Here is a 9,886-nt window from a genome sequence, read left to right as displayed (position 1 = left end):
GGTTTTTTTCTGAACCAACCTGCAAAATGTCTTTAAAAATATCATCAGAGATCAAAATGCCTTGCTTGGTGACTGGCCATCCTGAAAGAACAATCTAAATGGCCTGAACAGTTGTACAAGCACTCTGTGTCTGTAAAAGGTGCCTTCTAGGGAAACCTGGATGAGCTTTCACCTCAGGGCCACTGCGGTGGAGAACATGTAGTAGATTCCTTTTAACTCTTCTTCCCCAACAGCTATTGGTGATTAGCCAGGTGTACTGACTTCAAAGGGGACAAATACCTGCTGGGCTGAGAAAGCCCATTTGGGAGTTGTTTTCTCTCATGCACTGTCTGATGGGCTTGGTTGATTTAAAATAAAAACAAAATACAAGAATAGAGCAAAGAAAGTGACCTGTAGGTGTTCAAACTAATGTCTCTGTACTCGCCAATGTTCTTCTTTGAAAACACCGAGTGATATTTCATAATTTATCTCTTTCATATGCTTCTTTTATATCTCAATTTAAGTTCAGGTTCTGCAAGTGTCTAAGAAGAGCCACTGTCCTCTTGTTTGGTTCTGTGATGGTGATAGCTCTCATTGCTTGGAGAAAATAGTTACTTGCATTCTGCATCCAACAAAGGCAGTAACAGCTGTGAAAAGTTACTAGGGATGTTTGTTCTCCACATTGAGCAACATTTGAACAGAACATAGAGAGGCACAGTGGCAGAAACTGGTAAAAATACCCTGTCTTAGCCTCGGTGGTTAAAATACTGTTTTCTCTATCCCAGAGGTTTTTAATATGTTCTTATATCTCCTCTGTGCTGTTGGTAACTCCAGGTTTGGACTCTGTATTTGATGAAAAGCCATGCACTTAAATAGGTCAGATCTTATCTGTGTAAGTGTTGTATGCAACAGTTCTGACCTCTAATGGTCAGAAAGAGCAGTATTGTCAGAGGCACTTTTTGCAAGGATTGTGATATGCTAGACTTTGTCATGACTGTGAGAATGACACTGAAAAGGTGTGAAGGACCTGGTCTAGCTTTATTTTCTACAGTGAGCTTGTCTCTTCACCCCAAATCATAGGGAGGATTGTTTTTAATGGCATTTCCAAGTAACACTGAGAAAAAACATAATTTAAAAAAAATCTTTAAGTCTGTAGAGGGTCTAAATCACATTTGAATACCTTTGAAAGCTTGTTGAAAGAGCAATTTGAGAAGGAAGAAGCAGAGAGATTATAGAAGCTATAGTGAAGTTTCACTGCATTCCATGCTGGTTCAGGAACTCCTCTGTTTGTAATTACTGTCATTTGTTTTAACTACGCAGAAACACAAAATGTTAAGTTTGCTATCTGGAGATGAGAGGAAGTCATTTTAAGGTAAGAAGTCATCTTTTGGGGTGGGACTGAGGATGCTGTCTTTCTTATTGCAGGCAAAACGAGCAGTACAGCGAGGAGCCACAGCAGTCATCTTTGATGTTTCTGAAAACCCAGATGCCATTGATCAGGTATGAAGAAGGGAGCCTAGTTTTATTACAGCCTCTCTTGGGTTCTTTTAAGGTTGCTGAGGTGAGAGCACTCAGGTCTCAGAGCACACCTACCTTAAGACGTGCAGCTACTGACCCTTGGTAACATGGTGCTGTGGTTTTCCTGCTCATCTTCTGGCAGGCAAGAAGCAATGGAGGTGTGGAGAATGTGGTAGAAAGAGAAAAGTTTGGTGAGTTGTATTTTTCTTCTAGTCATTGCTAGAATCCAGAATCCAGGTCTGGGATTGACGTTTTGGGAAAGGAAGGAGGCATATTTTTTTGTGGCCCATTATCTGGTCAAGGAAGTTTTCTTTGCCCAGCTCTGTGTACAAAACACAGGATGTTTGGCCCTACCCAGCTTGTGATGGATAGTATTGTGGAGCAGCTGCTAATTTTGAGGTTGCAAAATGGCTTTCAAACCTGGTTCTAAGCAACATTCTTACAAAACTTGTAAGCATTTCTTTCTTGTTTGCAGCTGATGATTTCTAGCCTAGTATTTTGTGGACAAGCGGGGGTTTTGGTTTTTTTTTTGGGGGGGGGGTGGTCTCGGTACAACTTCCATCTTTTCTTCTGAAGTGGGTGAGGTAATAGCTCTGTGAAATGCTTTGACAAGATCCTTCCAGCCAATTCTGAGTTATTTGAGTAGAGAGAAGAAACATAACAAGCACAAAAATAGTCTGTATTTGTTTTTGCTTTGTCTTGAAACAAAGCTGCTGTTTCTGCTATAGCAGAAACAAGTGAAGCTGAATATTTTTAAGTACAGCCTGAATTTCTTGGGGAAAAGAAACACCATCAATGTTTACATTTAAAAAAGCTGGCTTTAATTCTGAAATGAGCATCTGTTGGACAAAGGAATGCAGACCCTGTGCAATGGATGCTTTGAGAACCGTGCTCTGCATGTGCATCAAGTCTACAGCCTCAACTGTGCTCTGCATGTGCATCAAGGCTACAGCCTTGATCTTGCAAACATTCTCAGTGATATTCTGAGAAATATATACACAGAAAAATTATCTGCACAAAGATGTAATCTGTATTTTCCCCCATTTTTTTCTCTGTATTACAGCTTCCAGTTAACTTTCAGCCACTCTACTCTGAACTTGCAAAGCTGAGTTACTGCCTCTTGCTTTCTTCCCTCTACCAGCAACAGCTGTCTTTCCTTGATTCTTGATAATAAACTGGGTGCAGCGGTCCCTAGTAGCTTGGAAACTAGTCTAGTGCATGACTGAATATTTTGAGTGTACCAATAAAATGGAAGGTTAGTGGCTTAGTGCAGTACTTGGCAAAGTGGGTTCTATTAGAGGACAGAGCAGCAGCCTATGCAAATGCTCACAAATGGGAGAGGAATGACTAGACCTAGTTTTCATAAGTGTAAGAGTTACTTGATTGGTTCCCTTCTCATGCTGCTCTGAACACTTGTGTGTTTCGTGCATTTTGATTCTCAGCCAAAGTCTTGAGAACCCTTGACATCAGGGGATAGTAATTAATTTGTCTTTAAAATAAATACCATTTTGGCACTCACAATGGGATTGTGGAAAACAATGACAGATGGATAACAATGGAGGAAAAACTGACATAAGTTAATCTGGAGTATCTTTGATTCAAATGGAAGTATCCTAAGACACTGAGGGGAGCTGTTTCGGAAGCTTTCCCAGGTATGCTTGTTAGCAAGCAATAGAACAATTAAGGGAGGAGCTGAGTATTAAGAAAGGCGATCCTTCCTGCCAGTCAATGAACAGAAATAGGAAGCAGGCCTGACTGGAAGAATTGTCCTTGGAACAAAATTGCTACCAAATGAAAGGGCTTTACATACAGATTTTGTGGGGTTTATTCCCATTGATCTGAGTGTCTTTTCCTGTAGACTAAGAATGAAACTTGGCTTTTTAGAAATGCTCTGTGAAGTTTGATTTGTTTCTTAGTTTTAATTTTGCATAGTTTGAAGAGGAGTAACAGCACCCAGACCATCATGTTTAGCAAAAGTCTGGCAATGTGCAAAAGCTACTGAGGAATTAGGTGAATTCTTTCTTAGACAAGAAAGCTTGAGAGAGGATATATGGCTGGGAACATAGGGAGACAGTCATTGGACTTGGCCTTAGGCCAGCAAGCTTTGTAGACACATAGGACCCCTGGGTTGGATTCGAGTACTTCAGCTAGTTTTTAGCTCTTCAAAAGACATCTATCTTAAAAATAGTTTGCTCAATGTTCTCAGAAGCCCAGTCGAATACTAGGAAGAATCTGTTTTAAAGTCTGAATGAAATCTGTCACTATCATCTGGACAGATTAAGTAAAGTACTTTGTAAGCAGGATGAGAGACCAGTCAGCTGGTAATTTCTACATGTTTTAGCCAGAAACAACGGATAGATACCAACAATGTAGATATGGTATCTCTGCTATACGCTACTCTTTTTTAAATTGCTCACACTCCCGTCATCTCATTCCTTTCCCGTGTACTATTTCCATCTGCCTGTCAGTGCCTTGCTTATTTTGTACTAGGATTTTTATTGTGGGTCTAATAAGCTGTATGAATTTTATCATGTTGGTGCCATTTTGTAACAGAACAATTGTCTTGTCTTGTTATTTCCCTCTCTGGTATATAGTTTAGCAGATTTTTTTTCTGGATTTGTTGGCCAGAGAAGTTATGCAGCCTCCACGCTTGAAGGTTTTCAGCATCTGATTGGATAAAGCCCTGAGCAGCCTGGTCTTATGTCATAGCTGACCCTGCCTTGACCAGGAGGTTGGACTCGTGGGGTGCCTTCGCAGCCGCGTTATTTTCTAATTCTATGATTTGGCCTTTCAGAAAAACTTAGCTGGACCTGGAAGGAGGTTTCAGGGTGACTTAAGCTATCTACTCATATCCTTTAGTCTTTGAGGCCCCCATCCTGCAATCAATAGCACTAGTGGTTGCTAGAAGCCAAATAACTGTTTGAATGAGTTTGTTGAGTTAAAGAGCAGAAATTACAGACATTAATAAATTGGCTAGGTACAAAGAGCCTGAAAGACAGGACTCTGACATGAGATTGTTAAGAAAGCCAAAGAAATTTGTATGTGAATAATATAACTGCAAAGTTGAAATAACAAAAAGTTCAGGAAAATATAGCAAGGCCAATTTTTTTTTTGAATGTGCAGATTTTTATTCTTCTTCATTATGAGGTTTAACTTATTACAGTATTAGTATATGCACTGGCACATAATGCTGTTAAGTTAAAGCTACTGTTCAGAAGTAACATTTGCTTATCCTTAACCTTAGTTTTGCTCAGTAAAAAAAAAAGCAGCTTAAGTCAAAAGTTTAATTCAGGTTTAACTCTGTGGAATACTTAAGTGAAGGTCTATGCTAGAAGAGAACAATTGGTGCTTCAATCAATTCCACATTCATATTCCTTTACTCTTCTCTCCATTGTCCAAAAGAGACGTAGTTTTCCTGAAATGTGCCTTTTGAGTAGATTATTTTTTTGTTCTAGCTGAACCAGGGCTCAGAGGACCCTCTGAAGAGACCAGTGGTGTATGTGAAGGGTGCTGATGCTGTCAAGCTAATGAACATAGTTAACAAGCAGAAAGTGGCACGAGCAAGGATTCAGCATCGCCCCCCACGGGTGAGACTTTAAGAAACTTTATCTAGGTATTACACTGCTGTTACTTCATGCAGTGCTTGCTAACTGCACTGAGTGTGAAGATGTTTTGATGCTCCCCATGAGCATTAATACATGTGAAATTCTGTTGACCTAAATAAATTGAGCAACTGCACAGTGGACAAGCAGCTACACTTAATGTAAGTATAGAATCCACAATGCAGCATCTGCTGTCTTTCGTAAGGATTCTTTTGAATATATAGATGGCTAAAAATTTTATATAATAGAAGTTTTACTTTTTATTAATTAAATAACTTAATTATTGCACACTCCTGGTAATTCAAATTTGTAAGGGAGTCTGCCCTGTGTTAACTAATAATTTTGTATTGGTATTTTAAATATGGGTTAATTATTTGATGTCTGATATTTGTAGTTGTAATACAAAATAGTTTATCTAGAGGTATTTTTGAACACTCTCTGAGGAACAAAGCTAGAGGTCATCCATGTCCCAGTTACCAATTTCATTTTGTTGTATTTTTATGGAATTCTTGTATTAAGAAATGTATTTGAGAAGTGGGCTATTTGCTGAAAATTCACATGTTGATTTTCACTAACTTAAGTACATGAGCAAATCAATAAATCATGAATATTTGTGTTAGTGTGATTCACTCGGATAAAAAAACCTGGGTTTCGTGGAATCGATTCAGAGACCCTGTGAATCTGACACCTTGTGACAGGCATTCTATGTATTTCATTCACTTGCAGTGACATGTGAAACCCAGGTTTTGTCTCGTAGAATCCTAGTTAATGAACAGAACAGTGTGTACTTTGACTTTTGCTGTTGTGACTGTGTACATTTGACAATGACCACTGAGAAAGTAGAGAAGAGAAAGGAACAACAGATTTGAGTATGATCTAAAGAAAGGAAAAATAATATTTTTGTTTTAATTCTTCAGCAGCCCACCGAGTACTTTGATATGGGAATTTTCCTGGCCTTCTTTGTGGTTGTGTCTCTTGTTTGTCTCATTCTTCTTGTCAAGATCAAACTGAAACAGCGACGTAGTCAGGTAAGAGCAGTAATGGGATATTGACTGAATGCTGAAAGTTAGTTTCTCTTACTTTGTCCTAGAACTTGCTCACTACTTTTGGAAATGCCAGACACTGACTTAGAATAGCCATCTTTGTGAAAAGTGTTTTATCCATGGATGTAAGCCTTCAGAAAAATTTGGAAATATCTTTAAAGGAGCTCTACATTGACCTGTGATGTTCATTCAGATAAATCCTGAAAAGAGTACGGAAGCAGTCCGTTTATCTGTTGGGAAGGAAGAATCATAGAATGGTTTGGGTTGGAAGGGACCTCATAGACCATCTACTTCCAACCCCCCTGCCACGGGCAGGGACACCCTCCACTAGACCAGGTTGCCCAAAGCCTCATCCAACCTGGCCTTAAACACTTCCACGGATGGGGCCTCCGCAACCTCTCTGGGCAACCTGTTCCAGTGCCTCACCACTCTAACAGTAAAGAATTTCTTTCTAACATCTCATCTAAATCTACCCTCCTTTAGCTTAAACCCATTACTCCTTGTCCTGTCACTCCCTGATAAACCCTGACAGAATATCATCTATTGATTCTTAATGGGAGAGGTTTGCAAGGTAAAAAGTTTGGTTAGGAGAAGTTCTAGGTGAGATACTTTGAGTTTGTCCTATCAAACATGAAAGGAAAAGCAAATGAAAGCTAATGAACTCTTAAGTTTGTAGTGTAAACTGTCCAGTATATACATGTAAAAGGAATGCAAAGCACTGTAGGTGCTTACAGCTCGTGCTTTGGACACATTGAGTAGGAATCCAGAGATGTTACAGGCTAACAGCAGTGTTAAAAAAGGGGACGATAAATTCTACAGTAAAATGAAATCAACCCACTGCCTTCCTAAACTTCTACTATGGACTAAATTTGAGGGGAGGGGGAAATGATACAGCTAATTTAGTAACATTTCATTTTACTTCCTCTCTCAAGTATTGCTTCTGGTAATATGGTGTTAACAGCATAATGGGGCATTGCAGTCAATATTGACAGTTCAAAAAAAGTTCCTGACCAAGTCTTATATGTTGCCTTGAATAGTTGTTGCCTATTAATTGAGCAGTTGTAGTGTATCCCAATTGTCAGCACCTTCACCCTGTTTCAGTTTGAAGTAGCTTATCATTCTCACTACTGCATGTGGCATGCATTCTTTTCATGAGGCTTCTGATCTAAATTCTAATTAGCCTTCTCTCTGCTTAATTTATGAAATTGTACATTAGTCTGGACCTACATGATTTGGTAAGATACATTAATTTGGTATGGTGGTGTTTCGCTACTACGCTATAGTCCCTTATGCAGCAGCGTTGCCTTTTTCCCTTTTTTTTTTTTTCTTTTTTTCTTCTATTGTAGAATTCCATGAACAGGCTTGCAGTGCAAGCACTGGAAAAAATGGAGACCAGGAAGTTTAAGTCCAAAAGTAAGGGACACCGGGAAGGTAGCTGTGGAGCACTGGACACACTCAGTAGCAGCTCCACCTCTGACTGTGCCATCTGCTTGGAGAAGTACATTGATGGGGAGGTAAAGGATAAATGTTTTTTTCAGCGTGGGCTGAGAGTGTAGCTGGTTTATTTTAGCACTGTGATACACTGCTGGCTGTTGGGTACATTGCATACTGAGGTTGTGCCGCTTGCCAGGCTGATTGGATTGAGTAGCCAACTCCGCCCCAACTGCATTCTGCACCTCCCAAAGAAATCTCAAGGGCTTTTCCCCTGTACAATAAAGTGAGAGGTGAGGGCTCTCATTCTGCAAGTTGCTACCTCTCAAGTTGGTTTTCTGAGGAAGAACTCATAAAGAAGTCAGGGTTACCTCAGCGTTCATTTTTCTGGGTATTTTTAACAAATTGTGTGCTAGGGTGATGATGCTCGCAAGCTCTGTTGGACATAAGGGATACCTTTTGTGTTTTGCTTCTCAAGCTTTGATGGCACCTTGACTTTAAAATGTCAGGTACGTAGCACTGCTGGGAAACCAGAGGAGGAGAAGGAGGAGATGCCAAAAGGTTCAGGAACTGGTTTTGACTCCTCAGTTACCATGGCTGCATTGATGTCAGTGCTTGCCTTCTGTGACAGTTCTACCCAGAGGAAGCAATGAAAGGATGAAATAGAAAATAGGCTCCTTAGAATAGAGGCAGTCAATATTCACAGCTTTAAAATTTGATATAAAAAATATTTGAGGACATTTTATTTTGAAATTATTCATAAAAGATTCATAAATTTTAAGGCAATAGAAAATACCAGCTGCAGTATTTGAGTGCTACATGCTACAAACAGAAAGTTGATGAAGTTAGCTGATGGGAAATTATTCCAAGTAGCAAGGATGAAGGCAGACAAGAATTTCAGAAGGGCTGTACAAAACTGGCTGGACAGGAAATTAATGCACGAACTTCAGCATGAAGTGATATACAGAGGGAAGAGCTTCACATGTATTAGTGATGGGTTGTGAGGTGAGCATTACTGTTCAGGAGCAAGATCCTGAAAGTGTTTTAGATAGCTTTATGAAAGCATATCGGTGCTCTGTGGCAGTCAAAAATGCAAATCAGATATTAGAAATTAGAAGGGGAAGTCTAGAAAACTGAACAGAAGATATAATTACACCACTGTGTAAGTTCAGTCATGCTTTCACATCAAGTACTGTGTGCACTTCTGATCTCATTTCACGAAAGATATGTTGGAGATGAAAGGTGCTTCAGAACAGAAAAGGGCAGTCACAAAGTGATCAAAGATTGGGAATGACTGAGTGGGCTAGGACTGTTTAGTCCTAGATTACTTGGAGGCGAGGGAGTACAACATCGTCAATGGGAAACATGAACAGGAATCAGATGTTCATTTTTTTCCAATACAAGATTGGGTGCAATTAAATGAAAGCGCTAGGACCCAGTCTGCATCAAAATGTGGTGTTTCTCCACCAGCAGATAGTAGCCCTGTGGAACTTCTTGCCAAAGCATGTTACAAATTCAAAACCTGAGCTCATGGGGAGACTTGAGCAGTACTTGGAAGAAAAATCTGTTGTGGACTTCTGAACTGGTAGATATCCAGCAGGCTCAGGAAATCCTGCAAAGAGATAATAGCTGAAGGATAAGAGTGCTGGTCAAGGGAAAAAGTATCATGTACACAGTGTTGTTTTTGCTTTTCCCTGAGTGTTTTCCATTGCTAGTAGTTGCAGGCAAGATACATTACTAAATGGATTGTATTGAATTTCTTTGTTTTAATTTAATATATTAAGGAAAACTTTAATGACGGGCTCTTTCAAAGTGTTAGGTCGTAGGGACACACAGCAAAAAGTGCCCTAAGGAAATGTAGTATATCTGCATGGAAGTCTAACATGCCTGCAGACTATTCTTTTAGTGACAGCTGATCACTAGCTGTTGTGCTTTTGGCTGTGTTGCAACAGATGGCATTTTTTCCTTCTCACCACTTTGAGACTAGGAATTGATCCATTTAGTCACTGGGTTGAAAAAACTAGGAATAAGCTGTGAAAAATTCATTCATTAGGAAGAAGTACTTTTTCATGTTTCTTTGTCTGTTCCTGTAGGAACTGCGTGTCATTCCGTGCACTCACCGATTTCACAAGAAATGTGTGGATCCGTGGCTATTGCAGCATCATACCTGCCCTCACTGCCGCCATAACATCATAGGTAAGTGCTGCAGTACGGATGCTCTGTTGTGTCATCCATTTTGGACTTAACAGCTTACAAGATGAGACAGTAATTGTGCCTGTTTGTAAATCTCCGCAAAGCCCATAGTCTTTATTG

At 39.7% G+C, this 9,886-nt stretch overlaps 1 protein-coding gene across 2 annotated transcripts in view; it reads left to right on the top strand.

Moving 5' to 3' along the window:
- The window catches only part of ZNRF3 (zinc and ring finger 3), a 90,267-nt gene that overhangs the window by 74,030 nt on the left and 6,351 nt on the right, over positions 1-9,886 (top strand). Inside the window, exons 3-7 of one of the 2 annotated variants that reach the window (XM_075769877.1) lie at positions 1,405-1,479; positions 4,953-5,084; positions 6,020-6,127; positions 7,489-7,656; positions 9,667-9,769. In XM_075769877.1, coding sequence (XP_075625992.1) covers positions 1,405-1,479; positions 4,953-5,084; positions 6,020-6,127; positions 7,489-7,656; positions 9,667-9,769 — 586 coding nt within the window. Of the gene's footprint in view, positions 1-1,404; positions 1,480-4,952; positions 5,085-6,016; positions 6,128-7,488; positions 7,657-9,666; positions 9,770-9,886 lie in introns of both variants that reach the window. The other variant, XM_075769876.1, reaches the window with a different exon arrangement.

This window comes from Balearica regulorum, chromosome 17 (genome assembly GCF_011004875.1).
Source record: "Balearica regulorum gibbericeps isolate bBalReg1 chromosome 17, bBalReg1.pri, whole genome shotgun sequence".
Taxonomy (NCBI): domain Eukaryota; kingdom Metazoa; phylum Chordata; class Aves; order Gruiformes; family Gruidae; genus Balearica; species Balearica regulorum.
Note: the sequence above shows the minus strand (reverse complement) of the source record. Positions and strands in the feature narration are given on the sequence as shown.